At 39.5% G+C, this 21994-nt stretch overlaps 1 protein-coding gene across 1 annotated transcript; it reads right to left on the bottom strand.

Annotated features, from left to right (window-relative positions):
* Positions 1 to 547: 547 nt before the first annotated feature.
* Positions 548 to 20816, bottom strand: epsti1 (epithelial stromal interaction 1). Its single transcript, XM_026145106.1, has 10 exons — positions 20270 to 20816; positions 16854 to 16912; positions 16685 to 16768; positions 16520 to 16593; positions 16192 to 16275; positions 13301 to 13374; positions 11440 to 11518; positions 4885 to 4955; positions 4332 to 4489; positions 548 to 1890 (listed from the first exon to the last, which is right to left on the bottom strand). The coding sequence occupies exons 1-10, from the start codon at positions 20428 to 20430 to the stop codon at positions 1745 to 1747; spliced, it is 990 nt and encodes a 329-aa protein (XP_026000891.1). The 5' UTR covers positions 20431 to 20816; the 3' UTR covers positions 548 to 1744.
* Positions 20817 to 21994: the final 1178 nt, after the last annotated feature.

Here is a 21994-nt window from a genome sequence, read left to right as displayed (position 1 = left end):
GCTGCTGAACTGATCTGGGGATCTGTTGTTTGCTTGAGCTGCTTGCATAGACAGTGAAAAAACATGACCATAGCTACCTGGTTGGAAAAAATTAGGCCAGTGCAGAAGAGCCTGAAACTTGCATTCTTCCTGAAATCCACAGGGCAATAGCTATGGTTGCAAAAAAAAAGGTCTTCTTTCCTTACCTCTGTAAACACTTTGCTGTTAAGTTTATATCTTGGTCACTTATTTTGAATCATATTGAATAAAAATAAAATCTGTCCTTTCAAAAAGGAGGATTATCAATGGTATATTACACTTGCTCATTGGCTAATGACTTGTCAGTAACAAGTCATTAGCCAATGAGCCTTGCCATGATTTGATATTCTTACTATGACAATTGTACCAGCAAAGGAATGTGTGACTGCTAGCTCACTTGCTAGCAGTAAATAAATTAGAATATGAGCAGCTTTCTGCTCTATGTCTCTGTGATCTTTTTTGATATACTACTGAAATGCACAATACAAAACTGTAATATCTGTCTACACAGAAATGAAAATGTACTGACTTTGATTTAAATAGATGAGTTTATTTAGGGGTATACCACACAGTAAATATTTTTCACTGAAATTTAAATGCATCACCTTTATGACTAAGTGTAAAACTGCTGCAATAATATGTGATTTCTTGGTGTTCTCCAAAGGGAAGACATTTCCCGGATGACTCTGTAGCACTCCTCATGACTTCATGCTTCAGTAAAAGGGGATTTTCAGCCCCTCGTGTTGAGAGCAACGCCCTTTGTTCTTTTGTTGCCACCACCAGGTGATAACCACCTGTGCTGTCCAGTTCATTGATGTTATGAGGTTAAATTTTACTGCACCAGCAGCAGCTCACTGCCCACTGTGTAACACAGTGATGAGAAGCAAAGGGATTAAATGGCTACAACACATGAATATAAACAGTGATGAACATTCAACCAAACAGTGTTTCCCTGCAGCCCCCTAAAAACAACTTTGACTTTGAACTGAAACTAATAACAAAAAGGCTTTCTACAAAAAACCTTGTTTTCAAGAAAGAATAACTGGACTTCTTTGGAAAAATGTCATTTTTGTATGTGCCTGTTAGAACGTTTCTGTCCCGACTGGCACAACGTGGCAGAACAATTTTCTAAAGTCAAAAATGACATACTTAATTTTTTTTTTCTATAGATACATTACACACAACTTTAATTATAAAACAGAACAAAAAGCATCATGCATGTTGCTAGTGCTTTCTTCCATTTGCACACACTGATTTAATCAAGAGCTCCAAATATGAGCTGAAGATTTTGAGTCATTGCGATGACCTTTAACCAAACTGGTGAAAACGAGCATCAATTCTACTCGATGTCAAGACAAAACCACAACATGACTCACTACTGAATGCAGACAGATACACAACACCAAACACTCAGTGATTAATAGCATAACCAAAAACAGATCCCATAGAGCACATATCATGTAGGTATGTTTTCAAAGGAGTCTAATGCATTGTAGTCAGCTCTGCTTTGTATACTGATCTACCATCAAAGTAGATAAACTTTGTCTTTGCCAATTCTCTACCATCTGCACCCTGAGTAAACATGCTTATTTGGCCCATGGCCTACAGTGTTAAACAGAAAATTAAGGACAAACAGCTCCTTCATTAACTCTTTTCTCTCTAGATGCCTGTAGGAGCTGTTGTAAATTGTTGTGTTTATGGGGAAAAAAATTATAATACATGAAGTTCAACTCAGTGTGCTGATAAGTAGTGTGGACGCCTCCTCATAATCCCTGTTACACTGGGTAAAGATGTCCTCTAGGAAGTCTCTGTCACAGTTTGGAAAGCTCTTGATGAGCTTCATCAGGGCCTGGTCATACTCAGCCCGTGGGTCTGGAAAACACACAGGAAAGAATACACATAAAGTTTAATTTGTTGTTCTCTTGAGACCCCTGTGGAAAGAGGGCTCCTTGATTGTCCTGAAATATACTTTCTTTCCTTCTCATGTATAGCTGGAGGCCTTATCATACCATGTTTTCATATTTTCTTTTTCAGCTAGCACGATCTGTTTTGCAGAACATTTGTACACATGATTGGTTACCAAACGCTCTAGAGCCAATCCCCAAAATCTTGATTTTCTTAGATATTTTGTTAATAATATAGTCAAACAAAGGAAAGGGGGATTCCAATGTTTACAGTCATTTCTTTCAGGCAGCATAGAGACTCTCCTGTCTGATAACTTTAGCAACTATTCCTCTCGAGTCCCCCATCGTTCATTATGATGCTGCTGGGGTATGATGACGCCGATTATCACAGTAATAATAGGGCATTATCATTGTTAAACATAGCAGATTCATGACTAAAAAATTTATATAATGATCTTCTCTTTAATAAATCTCATTGATGGTGACATTGTAAGAGCTTACACGAGGCTGGTTTCCATTCCCATCTGTAGCAATGAATGGTTGCAGACATTCCCTAAATTAATCATTTGCATGTAAAAACACAGTCTGCACCACAAATTATTGGACTGGGCAATAAAAACAAGAGCGAAGAAGAAGCACACTTTCGCCAAACCATTCATTGGCGAAGTCGAGAAAAAGGCGGTGGGTTTTTTTTTAGTTGATGGTCTTTGATGAGTGGGGCTGGCAAATAGTGAGGGACAGGAGAGGCCTTCACCCAAACAGGTTCCGGCAGAGTGGAAAGACATGATCATCGGGCTAGCTGGCAGATAGGGCTGGTGGGTAGTGTTCAGACAGCAATTAGCGAAGAATGAAAAGCAACTGAGTGGTAGGACAAGACACTGTTTACTACCAATACCAGATTCCAATACATCCTTAGCCCTTCCTTTGTCAAGAGCAATTACACCAAATACAGATCTTAGCTTATTTGTCCTTTGTTCAAGTTTTGTCATCTGTGCACTGTGGTCTAACTCAAAACAGAATATGAGGTCAACAGGGCATGCATTAGGTCAATCTGAGAGTTTCAGGAGTGCCCTCCAGTGGACCGCTAGGCAAACTACTTTCAACGGAGTGAAAAGTGGCACAGAAGGTTTGAATAAAGATGACACTATTGAAATGGGCGTGTGCTCAGCGTTGTCCATAGACTGTATGTAAAACATGGACATAGCCTCCTGATCTGAAACCCTACGAAGTCCGATTGTAATATGAGAAAAACTGCCGTGTTGCCTGAGTTATGTCAACAAACATTTTCTTGATGTCTTTATGGTTTCAAAGCTCCACGTCTCAATTAATTATTTCATTTATTTACAGCATTATGGTTTTTTTTTTGTAAATTATGATCCCACATAGTTACTCTGTATGGGATAACATTCTCTAACAAATAATAAAGAAAGTTAGGGTGTGACCATCTGATGAGATTTTCTGCGTTCATAACTCCACTAGCTGAAAAGCAGTCCCAAACAACGAAAGCGCCTCGACCGTGTTTCACAGTGGGCTGCAGACACCCACTGTTGTAACTCACTTTTTAAAAGATTATATGTACACTTTCTATTTGCAGAGAGTATTATTTATTAATAAATACGTTAAAAATATTATACATTTCTCTCTATATATCATAGTTAAAAATATTAGGAATACAACAATATAAATGTTTTTAACCACAATAATTTGAAAAAGAACGCACATTTGGTGAACATGTTCAAATGCAATAGGTAGTCTGTTTTCTTTTGTTTGCTGTGAACACGAGTTATTCATATCTGCATCTGTATCCAGTCAGGTGTCAATCCAGAACAATTGTATAAGGGCGGCATTGCCCCTTGGCACATCTGTCTGGCTCCAGGCCAAGAGTCTGTCAGTCTTGCCTTGCTTCAGCGCAAGTAGAGAATTTACCTCGAAGACTGCCAGAATCGTAATAACAAACAGTAGAAGTTTGCGTGCGTCAAGCTTTGATCCTCTCAGTGCCCTGTCTGCTAAGTCACACATTTAAATGTGTTTGATATTTGGCATCATCCGTGCTAACTGCCAGGCAGAAGTGGAAAATACTTTGTTACTCACACTTACAGTATAGAGACACACACACATTCACGGCTCCCCATTACTAAAAGCACTAGTTTCAGCAGGTTTTGAATGCCCGGAGCTACAGTATCACAACGTACCACACATAGTTTCCTACCTACATTTTTGAAGCATGTAAAGCACCTACACCTAACATAGACTAAACAGGCAGTCAGAGTCCACTGAAAAAGGATGAGGTGGGCAAGTCTTCTCAAATGTCCGATTTAGGTTTGGTTAACCAGTGCTGAGCCAGACTAAAAAAAAAAGGCATGAGAAACAGAACAATGAGCGTTATTTACAGGTCCAGTCTAAGCTCACCAGCTTCTTCTGTCCAGCCGGAGCAGCTCTGTTCTGGATCTGGTTTCAGGTGTGACAACGGGGCTTGACTTTCTGCCTCCTGAGTACTTTCGAATTTTGGCTCTCTCTCGCTTCCTCTGGCTTGACCTTCAAGCTTGTCCAAAAAGACCGCGTTCACCCTGTCAAAGCATAGTGAACTTAACAAAATGCTTCACATAAAACTTGCAAATGTTCTATTTTACAACTCCACATGCCTGCAGGCTCCAAATGTGAGTGAGCGGGAAGTGTTTGACAGCTTTTTAAACTTCTGTACCCACTAATATATAGTGGAAGTTGCAGCCACTTAACATCCATCAACCCAGCCAGTCTACACTGGTTTTGTTCCAAAAGGAATGAACAAAAACACACTATTAATCTTACTGGGAGCATTCTTGCATGGGTAGTTTGTATTTAGTTTCAACATTTTTTTAATATTGAGTGAGTCTTTCATCAAGTGGCTCAGCACCGTTTCTTCCAAATTGTGTGCTTTTATGTTAACTTTACATAAGATATAAGATATAAAGGGTCTTCATACCTCTTGTGTTCCAGCTGCACTTCTCTCAGATTTCTTGATTCCTTTGTCTGTTTACCCTCCACATCTGTGCTCTGACAAAAAAAAGGGAAAAAAAGAAAATGTCAAATTTCCGCCCGCTAAGACTGAAGAATTTGTATTATTGTAAAGGTCATAGGTCTGACAGTTGGAAAAAAAAACATTCCTCTCTCCCACTGACAACACCTCCTGCTGTCCTCATGGTGCCTCTTTGAGGTGAGGATAATTTCTCAACTCCCACTATGTTGTTCTGCTGTAATAAATCATTTTAAATGGATCTGTGCAGTTGGAATACATACAAAATGTGGTTTGTTGTTATCTTGCTGAAATAAGCAAGACCTTCTCTACACTGTGAAAAAAATTGTAATATAAAAGTAGTTTACTGCGTATTTTACAGTTTTGTACTGTTCTTCTAGAATATCATTAAATTTACATAAATAGACAGTGATTTTACATTTCAAATGTAAATTAACGTAAAATCACTGTAAATGTAATAAAACATAATTTTCTTGTTTTTTAAATGTATTTGTCTTTACATGTGCATATTTAGATTGTTAAAAACATTCACAAATGCATCATAATTTCACAAATATTTGTCTGTTATTTGAAAGATTTAACTGTTAAATTCAAATGTAAAGCTATGGAAAAATATATAAAATGATTCGTATAAACTTTTTTTTTCATCAAATAATAATAATTATTATTGTTATTTTGGGCGATCGTGGCTCAAGAGTTGGCAGTTCGCCTTGTAATCGGAAGGTTGCCGGTTCGAGCCCCGGCTCAGACACGCTCGGTCGTTGTGTCCTTGGGCAAGACTCTTCACCTACCACCTACTGGTGATGGGCAGAGGGGAATTATAAAGTGGAATTGTAAAGCGCTTTGAGGGTCTCATGAAGCGCTATATGAATGCAATCCATTATTATTTAAACCAACTGTTAACTGTATATTTCTGTACATTTAAGTATTATGTTTCATATTGCCGCATTCATTGACCTTGTTTAGAGGTAATTTCATTGTTCAATCACATTAAATTGTTCCTAATTTAATGTTTAAAAGTACTTGAAAAAGACTGTATTGTCATTACTGAAATAACCGTATTTTCATGGGAAAGTTCTTTGCTGTTATTTTATGGTATTATTTTGGTGCCCCAGCTGCCAGAATATTACTGTTTTTTTAGGACTTTTTTTTTTACAGTGTAGAAATTTAAACTCTGTTTAAATCCTAATGGTTAATGTATCAGATTATCATAAAGCTAGTATGGCCATTGGCAGATTTTAAGATTAGGTAAATACAACCTTAGAACTAAGCCAAAATGCAGAAGCATTGTGTGAGAAAGTCCACACTTACTGCTACCGTAGGCATTAGGAGGGTAAGTCGCAGCTAGGTGCATTTGATCATAGTTAGCCGAAGTAAATAACTGGCTCTTATATGAGACATGCTGTTTATTCAACATATCTCATTCACCTATTCTCATACACACTTTTTTTCTACATCTAAGTGCTTTCTATTTAATAATCACACTCAAGCAACTGTTTGTTAACACAATGCCAATTAGGAAAAATGTCAGTGACAATTCTACAACAATTCCTTCTTTAAAAAGGAATTGCTACTGCCTACACTTTGGTTCGCAATGCTGCTTTTGAAAAAAAAAAAGCCCCACAAGATTTGCAGAACAATGTGTTTCAGACAGACAAAACAAAAGTAGAGAGTTTGTCCACAATGCACAGCACCATGTTGTGAGAAAACTAAACATAGCATATCAGCACACACACCTGATAAAAACTGTCCAGCACAGCATTATTCATTTTGTAGCTGCGTGACCTGGGCAGCAGGTCAACCATGAACTCCTCTGAATACCCAAGTATTTTAGAGTCAAATGTGAGAATAATTTAAATTGGGTTATGCAACAGGACAATGACCCCAAAGCACAGCAGCACATCTACAAAAGAATGGCTAAAAAGGAGTCAAGGTGTTGTAAGTTTGATTTAGATTGAGTTTTACACTGGATGCCCTTCCTAAAAGAAGGCTAGAATCAAAGCAGCACCCTTTTCTTGCCAAGCAAATACATCAGCCACTATACCACTTGAGGAGTTTACACTGGAGTTTGCTTAATTACTGACAAGAAATGAATTCAACACATTCATCTCACTCGTTTTTACTCTGTTTTTCTTCCCAGGAGAGTTAATGGGTCAGTGAGGGGAAGACGGAGCACAGCCCACCTGTGTCAGCCCTCTGCTGCATCAAAGCTTAGTATCAAATCTCCCACTCAAACACACAAGCACCCGCCTACAAATAGAGGATATGAAGGGGAGAGCAATGTGACTTATGGAGCCAATGCTGAAAGAACAACAGCTCCCAGGGTCTTGGTCAGAACCACATGAAGAAGTTTGCCTTTTGCTGCTCTGTGGCCGCAAGCTTTCATCTCTTAATCTGTGACGTCGATCTGAAAGAGCTGAAGCCTGGGAGTATCAGCAGAAAGAGAGGAGAGGAAAGGCAGGGAAAAGAAAAGAATAGAAAAGAGAGGGGGGGGGGGGAAGCATAGCAAGAGCACAGGAGCAGAGAAGATGGGAAAGGATGTGGAATGAGACATGAGACAGGGAAAGGAAAGAAACTAGTGGTAAAAACAGACAACTAAAGAAGAGAAATGTAGGAGACACAATGAAAAAATTGGAGAAAGCAGGAAAGACAAGAGGTGATGACATGATATGATGGGAGAAGGTTGTGTGAGATGAGAAAGTAGAACACCAGGATGAGGTGATGCTTTGGTACTGTCTGTGACCCTACTGTCACAGACAGCACCAAATCATCTATTTATCATCTATGTATCCTGTCTGTTTGTTTCTGTGTGTATCCCACCCTAAAATAGAGACTCCTTTGTCACTAGAACTGCTTTCTGTGTCTTTCTGCACCAAGGTCTGACCTACAGTCTCCTTTCCCCAATCTCTCTCACCACTAATTTTCCTGGTGAAAGATTTGCATCAGCTCTACAAGATTCAAAAAGAGGCAGAGAGAAAGTAAAACAGTGAGAGAAGCCCACAAAGAAAACATTTCCAAAGTTATTCCTCATGAAAGAACTGCTGCTATTTTAGGAGGAAATGAGGGTCTCTTTCTCAATGTTTGGTCCCCTTTGCTTTCTTATTTGCCAAATGATTTGTCCCAACTGTTGAGGGGTGTGGTTGCGATTAAGATGTTCTCAGTTAAATAGGAAGTAAGCGTAAAGGACAACAATTCACTCTTGGAGTTTATCTTTTTCTCTTTCTAAATCTGTGGGTAATTGAGCGAAAATATGTTTGTTTGTTTTTTGTTTGTTTTTTCTCTCTCTCCTCTTTACCCCATATGTGTATTTGTACAGGTATATAATGACTTTAATATATTCCCTTTGGGTTTTTTTTCTTTTCTTTCTTTTTTGTCTGCTTTGTTCTGTTTTATGCTTTTCTTGATAATGAATAAAAACTGTTTAAAAAAAAAAACAAACAAACAAAAAAAAGAAAACATTTCCCCGCTTCTTCTCCTGTGTAACATCACTGATAGGTCGGGTGGAGAGCACGCATGTTATTAGCACTATGTTTTACTTTCTGACAGAAGCTTTCAACACTCTGCAATAAAAGCAGATTTTCTGAGCTAAAAATAGCCTTGAATTTTCAGAGGCTTACAGCATCTACTTGTTGTAAGACAATAAGCCATTGCCCCTGCAATGATTAAGAGAAATGGTATTTAGAGTTATTTATAGCCAGAGTAAATGATCGCCTGAGGACATTTTCAAAGTAGAATAATTATGGGATAATTTTATAATTACCATTTGGAATTATGTGGTCGAAAGGTAATTTTATTTTTCTATCTTGTATTGAATTAAGTAGCCTTGCGGCACACATGTGACCTGCTCAGCGTGTACTCGGGCGAAAGGCGGGGTACACTTGAACCACATAAATGGAGGAAAGATGGAATTCATTCAAAAATACATGGATGGAATTATTGATTTAAATTATATTTTTATGTAAGTTTGGGATTTTTTCACTATTTTTTTAACTTAATGATCTTTACTTACAAAGACAGTTTTGACATGTTGTTTTGTATTTGTTTCACGTTTTACTGTTTACTCACAATACTCAGATGCTACATTAAAAGTTTGATGTGCAATCTTATGACCTGACATTATTATTGTGCAATTTTTTTAGCCACTACATCAGTCTTATAAATTAATAAATTTTTGGACACTTGCAATTTTGGTATAATTATCCTCTCTTAGTGACTCGGAATTTATACATAAGTGAAAATGTATTACTTTTTATACCATTTATTTCAGAATTTAGCTTTTTTAAACCTCAGTTTTGAATTTTGTATCTTCTAATGCCGACTTGGGGAGTCAATGTTTCAAAGTAAATATGTTTTTTTTAATCTGCCATTTTTATACACCCCCATTTAAGTGATTGTCTTTTCCATTCACATTATTAGACTGACAAGACAAGTGATCCGTTAGGGAGGAACAGGTTTTTTTGGTTTTTATTTTTCCCTCTACATACACTCAACAAAAATATAAACGCAACACCTTTGTTACTGCTCCCATTCCCCATGGGATGGACGTAGAGACCTAAAATTCATTCCAGATACACAATATAACCATCCCTCCCAAACAGTGGTCACAAATCAGTCCAAATGTGTGGTAGTGGGCACATCTGCTATATTGAGATAATCCATCCCACCTCACAGGTGTGCCACATCAGGATGCTGATCTGACATCATGAGTAGTGCACAGGTGTACCTCAGACTGCCCACAACAAAAGGCCACCCTGGAATGTGCAGTTTTGTCTCACAGCAAAATGCCACAGATGCCACAAGCAATGAGGGAGCGTGCAACTGGCATGCTGACAGCAGGAATGTCAACCAGATCTGTCGCCCGTGCATTGAATGTTCATTTCTCAACCATAAGCCGTCTCCACAGGCGTTTCAGAGAATATGGCAGCACATCCAACCGGCCTCACAACCGCAGACCTCGTGTAACCACACCAGCCCAGGACCTCCACATCCAGCAGGTTCACCTCCAAGATCGTCTGAGACCAGCCACCCAGACAGCTGCTGGAACAATTGGTTTGCACAACCAAACAATTTCTGCACAAACTGTCAGAAACCATCTCAGGGACGCTCAACTGCATGCCCGTCGTCCTCATCGGGGTCTTGACCTGACTCCAGCTCGTCGCCGTAACAGACTTGTGTGGGCAAATGCTCACATTCGATGGCGTCTGGCACGTTGGAGAGGTGTGCGCTTCACGGATGAATCATGGTTCACATTGTTCAGGGCAGATGGCAGCTGAGAATGTCCCAGTTCTTGCATGGCCAGCATACTCACCGGACATGTCACCCATTGAGCATGTTCGGGATGTGCTTGACCGGCGTATACGACAGCGTGTACCAGTTCCCACGAATATCCAACAACCTCGCACAGCCATTGAAGTGGAGTGGACCAACATTCCACAGGCCACAATTGACAATCTGATAGACTCCATGCGACGATGTGTTGCACTGCATGAGGCAAATGGTGGTCACACCAGATACTGACCGGTTCTGGGTCCCCAGACCCCCAATAGCGCAAAAAAACTGCACATTCCAGGGTGGCCTTTTGTTGTGGGCAGTCTGAGGTACACCTGTGCACTACTCATGATGTCAGATCAGCATCCTGATGTGGCACACCTGTGAGGTGGGATGGATTATCTCAATATAGCAGATGTGCCCACTACCACACATTTGGACTGATTTGTGACCACTGTTTGGGAGGGATGGTTATATTGTGTATCTGGAATGAATTTTAGGTCTCTACGTCCATCCCATGGGGAATGGGAGCAGTAACAAAGGTGTTGCGTTTATATTTTTGTTGAGTGTACTTCTTCCAGCACACGTTATACAACCCTGTTCTGTCTTCTGCAGAAAACCTTGCAGTCATGTCATGTTGTGTCTCTGTCTCTGCTCAGTGTGAACTCTGGGAAGTCCCTTGAACTTTCCTAGCCTTCCACCGCTTCCATTCTAAGAAAACCAACATTCAGAGAGAAAGAGAGGCTGAGTAAAGACAAAAGGAAGCAGACATTAAAAACAACAGAGGCTGAAAGAGGTAGAAAGACAATACTGACAAGTAACAAGAATATAAAAAATACATACAAAACAAAAAAAATAATAGGAAACTCCCCCAAAAACATTGGCATATTTATCGGTGTATTTTCTTTCCTTTTACTCATCTGTGATCTTACTGTACCGGTGTGTGCTCCATGTATGACCAGTAGATAAACGTAAGCTCCCGACCCCTACCCGACCTACATGGGATATAGTTTAATATCCGTGTGGCCTCAGACGATGAAAATTCTGCACCTAAGGGTATTTACTCAGAAAACAGTCTACAAATGTAGATCTACTTGTGTAAAATACCACACAGATTCTCTGACGCCACACATATGAGAGTTAGCACTGACTCCTAGGATGCATAGAGCACATGCATGCATAGGCCCACTGCTGCACAGAGTAAGCAAAACATATATGATTTGGACACCACCTTACCCTGGATGACGTGCGTATGGCAGTGGTGGACGCTGATGAAGCTTTCCTCTCGAAATTCTGAAGAAACCTCTCCTGTGTTCTGCAATAGATAAACACTTTATTTCTTCTGTCGTGCAGCAGACATGGTCACACACACACACACACACACACACACACACACACACACACACACACACACACACACACACACACACACACACACACACACACACAAATAATAAGGCCTTAAGTATTATTTTAATCAGCAGACACTCCACAGACCTGAAAAGCTGACAGTCTGACAAAGGCTGACCACGTTTGTTTGTCCCCGTGTGACACTGTCCCGACTGTGCACAGAGCATCTGCTCTGCTACCCATTAGCCCCTTTTCTAAATATCATCATTGTTTCTTCAGTTCTGTACACTGGTCTGCTGTCTCCTGTTTTTGTTTACCTTGTAAGGAAACCAGGGATGCCACTTGACAAGCAATTACCTTGGGAGTCAGCCAGGGATCATATTCCAGTAACATCGTGGCTGTTGGGGTAATGGATTTAAAGTGGTCAGACAAAAAGGAATGAAGGGGCTGTAGTTACAGTAGACGCTCTGAATCATTAGTCTGTCTATATTTAATAAAATCTCATGACTTTTTTTGGAGAGCACGGAATAATGTTTCTGTTTTTTCTCGGCTTTAATTTGTAAGACATATTTTGAAAGGAAAATATATATTAAAGTCAGGCTAGGAAGTATGTGGAGCAAACCTTACAGCATGTTGTAATTCAAGATGTCTGAGAGAGAGAGTCCTTTCAGAAAAAGAAAAATTACACTACATTAAAACTATGGTGGCACAGAACTTTCACCTGCAATTTTGGGGTTTAAATCCGGTATGAAGCCAAAGGTTTCCACTGGCTTATATTTATTTAGTAGTTATGAGAAGCATGCTCTGTCTGTGCTTGTGTGCTGGGAGACGCTGAAAAACATTTTGATACTTTCTTCACTTTCTCTATTATACCCTCCACAAGTACTACTGTAATTTGTGGAATTTGACAGGGCTGTTGTTTTTCTCTAGCTCAACGCTTAAGCTGCATCAACTATGCAAATGTTTTCCAGTGCCGTGGCAACCAGAGACTATAGAAAGGGAATGACATTCAGAAACTTCAAGCAACTTTGGGCCAAATAACCAATGGCAGCAGGAAGTGGGCGGGACCCAAGATAAACCTTTGGGTCAACTTCCAGACAAGTGATTTTAGTTGCTACCATTGAGAGTGCAGAATACCATTGATTGATATAACCTAGTAGTGAATGGGTTAGAGCAGTGATTCCCAAAATGTTGGCTGGGGCCACCTGGTGGGCTGTACTGTACTGTAGTTGTACTTTTATTATTGAATTGACAGCATGCTGACATAATTTCAGGGAAGACCACAGCTGCATTGATGATGATTTAGTTATGGTCCTGCACTTTAATGTGAAGAAGGATTTAAGAATTCAACTTACAACCAAAAAATTGCTTTTAAAATCAAATCAAATAAATAATCATAATAATAACAATGATACTACGACTAATAATAAGATGAACGAAAGCATAGACTTAGTTTTACCTCACTAAAATTAGGTTCTGTTTATGGCTTCTGTATAGGATCTATGCAACTACCAGCTCATTCCACTGAGATCAGCTGCTGCTTTGGTGAATGCTCAATGACAAGTCATATTTTACTGGGACACATATAGGAAATTAGACACATATCAGCACTCCGCCTGCTCTTGTGACATCTGATGCTGAATATAACTAACAGAGATCCATGTTAGAGCATGACAGAACACAACACTGCACACAATACCAGAAGGCAACAGCAATGAAACCCAAGCAACCCCGATCCAGGGCTAACCTGAGGCGGTCCGGCTCAAACTCCTCCCTCCTCCTCTGATCTTCCTGCCGCTCCTTCTCCCGTAGATGCTCAGCCTGCAATACATCACACTCAGTTGCCGTGCCACGAACCTGCTTTCCCCCAAATGTGCAAGTGACATTAACCAAAGTGACTAACGGAGCCATTACATTAGAGCATGCTATATGGACTGTAACATTCATGCATACACATGCTAGTCATGCTTGTTGGGCACGAACACTGGAAATTTTTATATAACTTTAATGCAAAAAACAGCTGCTTGCTTAAGTGAAAATACATTGATGGGGTTTTTTTGCACTAATAAAGTTGTGGAGTTGTAAAGTATTTTGTCTAGTGTCATTTATATCGTTATCGCAAATTTTCAAATGTATATCGTGATAAATATTTTTGGTCACATCGGTGAAAATCCCTCCTAGTACTGTCTATTTTAATGATCTTTTTCTGGCATCACAGACTTTATTTTCTCGTACCATGGTCTTACTGTAAAATAGGACATGGTGTGCTGTTTAAGATAAAGAGGGTGGTGGTGAGAGTCCAGAGACAGGGGTGAAATGTAGTGTGACCCAGCATGTTGTTTTATATGTATGTATTTATTTGCTGGATTACCGATACTCTGTTCTATGTTGTCACAGAGGTCATGGCACAACAGACAAAGATCTGTGGAATACTGGCTTGGTCTTTGCCATTAATCAGCCTTCCGCATTACTCTATCACCATTATTGGAAAGACAGCAGGGCCAAACGTTGAGTAGAATACGTCTGAGTGAAGAGCTTTTCTTTGGGGGCTGAAAACCCCAAAGTCCATTAATCTGTTAGTTCTCACATAGCTTTAGTGCCAAGTGTGTGTGAGAGAAACTCTCGCTAGAGCTCATGTTGATGCTTGTCTCTACTGACATCTGCAGGGTAAGCATGATATTACTCCTCACTAAGGGAAGAAAAATTAGTTCCATGGGGTAGATTTATAAGCTTCTGAGCACTAACATAACAGTAATAAAAAGTAACTTGTCATGCTCACTGGTGAGGAAATGTGATTGATTTAGCTATATGTCTGTGAGTAGGATTTGCATGGGAATTTCACCAAAAATGGGGTTTGGACTTAATTAGAAGTGAATAACTATGGTGGTGATACGATTGGATCCAGGAAATCAGTTTTTACATGTGGATGGAATTAGCCTTGGTAGAAGAATACGAGTTCTTGCTGTTAGCTGCCTGCTCTAGTTTACAATGTGCAGTGTTGTGTTTTACCTGTTTGCATCTGTTGTTTTAGGCTAACCTGGAAATACAGTGCCACTGTAGACAATGGCCTCAGCCTTGTATTCACTCTAATCAAATCCATCAGATCTTTTGTTTTTAGCATTGAAGCATTACAAATGGTTTGCTACAAGACATTAGTACATACTAGAGATGGCACGATACCACTTTTTTATGTCCAATACCGATAGCATAAATTTGGATATCGGCCGATACCGATATGAATCCGATATAGTGTGTTTTTTAAACAACAAAACTGTTTTTTTAAACATCTTGCTGCATTTTGTATAAGTTCAAACTCAAGTTTAAAAAACAAACAAACACTAAAGCTATTCTGTTATACCTGTATGCAAAAAAATACACTGCACCCAAAATATTTCATAGTTCAGCAATACTGATCAATCTAATAAACTTAAACCTACTCCATCCTCCCTATTCTGGTATTTTAATAGGGTTCTAAAACTCCCTGCAAAAAAAAAATAAAAAAATAGGGAACCACCCCCCACCTCATGATGCTTAATCGACGTAATCAACTTTAATTTGGTGCAGTGTGAAAAAAAAATGCCCAGAAATAAATTATTTTTCAAGAATAATTAAATAGATTCAACATCTTTCTTCAACAGAATTGCAGACTGCACAGATGGTACCTTCCCAAAGGAAAAAGTAGTATAGCTTACTAGGGTATATTAGACTTAATAGTTACTATATACAGTAACGGACTTCTATACATTTTACATCAGATTAAAACTTTGTGTGTAAGATTCAGATAATTATTTATTAAAAGCTCGACATTTTAAATGAGAATAAGAAAGAAAAGTATGTCTTTGTGCCCCCTTTTCCCTGTTAATGCCCTATCGGCCCCCCTGGCTAAACTTTGCTAGATCCGCCCCTGCACAGTTACCAGCCGTCAGCTACGTAGAAAAAGATCCTCGAGTAGAAAGTAATATTAAATAAATTCTAACAACAGCTTATCAAGGTTAAACGTGCTGCTGTTGTTCAGCCGCTGGTTTCCTCTTTCTGGTGCGAAGTGGGCAATAAACAAACAAGAGAGACAGACCTGCGACAGAATCAGGTGATCAGCTGATCATTAAGCAGTTTCATGATTGAAGTAGGAGCAGGAGAGAGAGGGAGAAGAGGCAGTCGCTCCATATATCTGTTGTTAAGCTTAACGCTGGAATGCTTTACAAACATTCAGAGATGAACTTACACACTTGCTTTACTTCTCTCTGGGATCACTTCCTCGGAGATGAAATGCCGGTTTGGTAGCGAGGCTCCGAATGCTCAACCAGACAACAGGTCTCGCACGCCACAGCCGCTCTATCACGTGATGCATACTGCTCCGACGTGCTACGGTTATGAGCCGAGTTACGCCATATCGCAAGTTTTGTGAGGTGCTTTTTTGATATTTAATGGATTTTTTTTTTTTATTTCTCTCCGATATCCGATCCAGTAATTTAGGTCAGTATCGAACCGATACCGATATGTAATATCGGATCGGTCCATCTCTAGTACATACCCTTGATTTAATTCAATTATTCAGCAACAGTTACCTTTACATGGTAAACTAAAGACTACAACAATAATCTGATAATAATCTGCTTGATGTTTTGATTTTATGCTTACCTTCTCCCTCTGTTTTGCTTTCATCTTCTGCAACTTTTCCTCCTCTTCCTGTCTCTTCCTCTTGTCATCCTCAGCCTTTTTTATCTAGAAAGAGCATTTGAAATGAAATATTTTATTTTTGGATGAACAGGAGAGGATGCGAGCTAAAGTAGAAATGTATTACTGCATCTCAAACATGGCATGTTTTCATGCACTGTCTGTTTTTTTTTTTTTTTATGGCAGCAGACAAAAATGGTATGTGTAAATAATTTGCTGTAATATTTAGATATATGTAAAGCTCCACAGAAAATAAATGGATGCTTTCCAGAGTGAATAACTTGGCATGTACTTTCTTCTGCAGTTTCATGGATTGATGATTTATTTGCTGTTTTTGCCTGACTTCAGCCAGTGTGACATCACCACCTGGATAAAAGATCAGAATGCCAAATGTCAGTAAGTGAGGATGTGAAGATAAATATAGAAATGGTGAAGGTAGAGAGTAAGGACAGATTACCAAGCCTCTCTGGATTCACACATACAGAGGGGACTCTCTGTGTTTCTTTCCATCTGTTAAGAGCCTCTTCTTCTTTTTGAGCAACTGCAGCAACAACAACAGACCTCTCATTTCATACATTTGGAGAGAAATGTCAAATAAATGAAGATCAAATTGGTGTCATAGTTACTTGTTTTCATCTCGTTTCGCTTAGATTCATTTGGTGGGATAATGGTGTATCCATCTGAGCTGAAACAAGGACAGAGACACAGTGTGACTGTTGGTATTAAGGCAGGAGAAGAACAATGCAAAAACTGAGTGCTTCTGGTGTCGAATATTTCCTTTGTTCACTTATAATGAGGTATTTTGAAAGTATTTAGAAAACGTTGCAGTTTCATCTCCGCTAACAAATTAATTTAACTTGATCAGTAGTTTAAGTTTATTCATACACTTCATTTAAGCTTTATTAAAATAATGTAAAAAAATTTAAAAAAAATAGTATAGGTAAAATATTGTCAATAAGGTATATCCAAGTACAGTTTGAGTATCTTTTTCTCATCAGTGTGGTACAATTTGCAATGCTACACTGGTCTAGAAATTATTATTATTAATACTAATAATAATGTATACTGCAGAGTAATGAGCACTATGCAGAACACAGTGATGATGTCTTAATGTCAGTGGCTCCTTTGGCCAGCCTTATTATCCCAGCAGGGTACCTGATCACAGGCAGAATGTAGGTGTTGATAGCCTGGATCTTGTTTTTAACCATTCAGCTGATGCCTTCAGGACTTGCCTGACCCTCTGCAGGTACTTGGTGGTTGCAGCTTCCTAGCTGCTTTTCGTGGTTCCCATTTGCATGTGGGAATCCCAGGTATTTGTAGCTGTCTGCATAGTTGCCTTCTGGTAGTTCGATCACCTCCAGTCTGACTACCTTCACTCTCTATGTTACTATCTGACCACACTTCTCAAATCTGAATGACATTCCGATGTCGTCCTGGTGGTTTGGATCAGTGAATCGATATCTCGTTAACTCTTGGCATACAGCTTGATGTCATCCATGTAGAGGAGGTGGCTGACAGTGGCTGTATCCCAATTCAGGGTCTGCAGCCTTAAAGTACGCAGCCTTAACGGTCCACAAGGGCCGCGTACTCAAAGGCCGCTAAGGCCGGAAGTGCGAGGTTTCTGAAATGGGACGGTCTAGCCTCCGTGGCGCTGCCCAGGTTGCCTAGCAACCATGACACTAACAGCTGGAACCATTTCATACAGCATTATTTGACAGAAATGAAGGAAAAAATATTTTGTTCATTTGTTTGTTTGTTTCTACATGAGCTTTGATTTGATAAGTATCTGAGGCTGAGACCACGGGACTGTGGAATCATGATTATTGGGCTTCATTTCTGTACTGAACAGTCATTTTAAGATTAGCTAGTAAATAACAATTAGCTCATGTTGTTCATGAGACTAAAGTCATCTTACTTTGTAATATTGGCCATATTGTATTAACTAATATAAATACAATATGGCCAATATTAAAGTTATCATTTCAATCATTATTAGTTATTACAGCAGTGAATGACTGTTTCAAATACTGAGCTGCAGTAAAAATTCAAGCTGCATTTATTCATATTTCCTGTCACCTTAAATCTTCACTGTATATATAACTGTGTTATATATAAGAGACAAATATTGTTCTTTTAATATGTTGGCATTAGTAAATTTGTCTCAGTGCTTACTTTAAATATCCATAAAATAATCAAATTTTCTGTAAGATTAAGGTCGACTATTGAACGGCGTATATTTTAAAGTAAAGGCTTTAAAACCAAGTTAGTACAAACGTCGCTAATGTCACATAACTTTGCTGACATGTGGCCAACAGGAATGTTTTAATGTTCTTCTTTATTAAACATTTGCACATAAATAAGTGACATAATATTCAGTACTTACTTTTAAAAGTTTACTCTTCGTGCGCCCCTCTTCCGCCGTTTTTTGCGCTATGCATTCTGGGATATGTTGGGCCACAAAGTCTACACATCCTTAAAATTCAGGGAAATGAAGGACGCATTTCAGGGCCGCATTTCGAGCAGCCTTTGAATTGGGACAGCCTTCGTCGCGTCGCTGTGACGTAATCAGCCTTAAAAGGCGGCCTTTAAGGCTGCAGACCCTGAATTGGGATACAGCCAGTATCTGTAGCCAGTCTCGTCAATGACCTCACTGAGGGATTCAGGCCTATGCAAAACAGTAGTGGGAAGAGCGCATCTACTTTTTAGATCCCGCGACTTGACAGTGATTTGTGCTTTGGGCTTGAAGTTGGCCTTAATGGGGATGTGGCGAACAACACTAGAGTTCTATAAGAAGGCTCTTAGGGTCCTGTTGATCTTGTGCAAGAGAGTACACCTTGGATGGTTCTGTGGAGAACAGCTGGTTTATTTTCCTGCCTTCTATTTCTGTGGTGTACCTCGTCAATTTCTAGCCACGAGAGCAGTTCCTTCTTCCCAATGTTGTAACACTGAGCTACTAGTTGTTTCGCTGTCAATCTGGATGCTGGGTATTGAGGATTCCATAGGTCCCCTCATTCTATTCATGTAACCTCTTCTGCTGGGATTAACTTACATAGTAGCATTCCAACAGCACCCTATTTTCATCTCTTGCCCAGCTGTGGCTTCTTGTTCCAGTAGCCCACTTCTCATCAGTGTGTCCTGGTTCCTCAACACCTTGTTAATCCGGGCAACATCTGAGCTGTCATGACTTAATTTCTGTCTCTCGTTCATGTCTGAGGTTTGGTTAGGCTAGGTTACACAGCAGTAGCTAAAAACTTACTGCATACATTTAGCTGAAAACGATTCAAGTGAAAATTTCCAGTAGTTATGTAAGGGATATCATTTTGCATTCCATCATTTTTTCCCTTGTTTTCTTTGTATTTCTGTATTTGAGGAAATTTTGTACTGAAGTCTTAAAAAACATAAAAAAAATAATAAAGGATAAATATTACGTATGGCCAAAAAGCCACTCAAAAGCAAAACCACCAGCAGTTTAAGAATATCCAAAAGTATGTGGTAATGAAACTAATATGATGCTGCTTTGAAGGGACAAAGTAAATTGCACTGCTATGGTTTTAAAATCATCTGTTTCCTTTCTAATGTTCATGTGATTTGTTTACTTGAGTAAAATCAAGACATCTTTACAGACTGCACTTTGATAAAACGCCTGTTTACTTTGCTCAACATGCTTATAAAACTGCTTATAAAAGATACTTTCTTCGTATACATAGAAGCTGTGCTTTACCACGAACATTGAAGGCAACGTTTCACTCTCCGATTCCGTGAAACGAAAGTGAAAGTCAGCTCTGTAGGAAAACAGAAATCTACTCCAGTAAATAAAATGTAACACAAATAGAATAAATGTTAGGCAATGAAGAAATTTGCACATAAGAGGCGGTTTATTCAGCCTCCTCTGTGGATCTATAAGTGACAACATGAGCTCTCTCTCTGTGTATGTGTGTGTGTGTGTGTGTGTGTGTGTGTGTGTGTGTGTGTGTGTGTGTGTGTTTTGCTTTGTTTTTCAGTTTTCAGTTCTTTGTTTTATCAACACAAACTTTGTACTTACTACCGTGGCTGTCCAGTTGGCACTTGTGGATTTCCGTGAACATTTGGATTTGGAAGTGTTTGATCCTGTCCAGACACATCTGTCATCTGTCTCGGGTGTCTGGCGTTTTGGTTTTCCTCGGGGTTTACCTGGTTCCTTTTGTATCTTTGGTCGTAATCCATCGTGTAACCTGCACACCGACAGCCTCTGAGAAGATGTCTGCCTGAAGCTAGTTAGTCTGCGGGCACCAGTTAATGTGTTTCTATTCTAAGCCCAGTTTTCTTTTCCAAGTGTAGTCAGGCGACGTGAGGGCACAGCGGAGTGGGAGGATTTTTTTTAACCAACAGCGCCATCTGCTGAGGACAAATGGCAGAGGAGAATTTTAAAAGACCTCTCAAGACCTCTTAAAAGGAACCCCGACTATTATGACAAGTTACTCTAAATATGTTACAAATTATCTCCACTACATAAAAAAAAACCATACTTGAGAATAACTGCAGTTTTTTTGTCATTCATTAAATCTTCGTTGTTTAAAACTATTTTGAAGCCGTGACAGCGGCCATGTTTTTTTTGCACACAATGCATTCTGGGACGATAACATGGGCTTTGGAGTTGACGTCACGCCGCAATGCATTGTGGGAGCGCGGCGCGGGGTCTACGAATCAAAACAAACTCACTGTGTTGGAACGACGGCGACAAGAAACATGCTTAAAAGCAGCTCAAAAGAAAACGGATGGTAGTGATGGCCAAATGAAGCTTTCCGAAGCACTGAAGCTTGTATTGAAAAACGGTTCATTACTCGAAGCTTTTCAACACAGTCCTCTCCGGTGACATCTGGTGGTGAAAATTTTGAAGAGCAGCTTGAATCTGCAAAATAAAACGGACTGCTCAATTATCACTGCTCACTCAAGAGTGGAGTTCTCTCTGATATTGGGCCACCGTTCCGTTGCTTTGAACATGTAATTGGTTTTGTTTTCTCGATTGGGGGGCTGAAAAAAATGTAATGCGTATTTGCGTAATACATTTTGATCAATAAACTTTCCCTATTTAAACATGCACTATGGTGGCCTTTCTTTGCTCATAACTCCTTGATGTTGGTAAATACAATAAGTGAGCAATATATATAATATACATATGAGACTGCACAGCACATTATGGAGTATGCCCCTGCTGTGAAGTCCTGCCTCCATCTACTTGTCGTTTAATCACTGGACAGCTGGACAGGTTCATACAAAATATTAGATGAGGCCGATTGTCCTATACATATTTTTGACCTAGGGGTGGGATTGATTGTGAACTGGAAAGGGAAAATGCTTAGGGAGCTGAGTACGGCTGCATCGTTACTGATTTGTAGAATCATTTTGATTCGATACAGGATCCGATTCAATTTGATTGGAATCTGGAAAGTTTTGCCTCAGTCAGAAATATTACAATTCTGATCATTTAACAGTATATATCCATAATTTCGTATCTATTAAAAGAAAGCTGACACACGTGAGACTTAATTAGAGATGTAAACAGAGAGTTATGAAACCTGCAGCTGCAGAAGCCAGCGGGGAAAAAAAGAGGCAAACACAGCGCGGACCCGACGACGCACCAAAATCTGACTCTGACGCGTCGGGTCCGCGCTCTGTGTTCACGTTTGTATGCAGAATCCGTAAACCTGCTCCCAGTTACTGTTTTAGCTGTATGGTGTTTGACGACATGTTGTGAGGTTTAACCTGAGATGCTGGCGTTTCAGGCATA

Source organism: Astatotilapia calliptera, chromosome 16, assembly GCF_900246225.1.
Source record: "Astatotilapia calliptera chromosome 16, fAstCal1.2, whole genome shotgun sequence".
NCBI classification, from domain to species: Eukaryota; Metazoa; Chordata; class Actinopteri; order Cichliformes; family Cichlidae; genus Astatotilapia; species Astatotilapia calliptera.
Note: the sequence above shows the minus strand (reverse complement) of the source record. Positions and strands in the feature narration are given on the sequence as shown.

Bases quoted from the DNA above. Each gene is read 5' to 3' on its own strand.
- epsti1 (XM_026145106.1), bottom strand. From the start codon at position 20,430: ATGGATTACGACCAAAGATACAAAAGGAACCAGGTAAACCCCGAGGAA. The intron at 16,769-16,853 runs GTAACTATGACA...TTGTTGCTGCAG, and splicing joins GCGAAACGAGATGAAAACAA to TTGCTCAAAAAGAAGAAGAG. The intron at 13,375-16,191 runs GTAAGCATAAAA...GATGTATTGCAG, and splicing joins AAGCAAAACAGAGGGAGAAG to GCTGAGCATCTACGGGAGAA.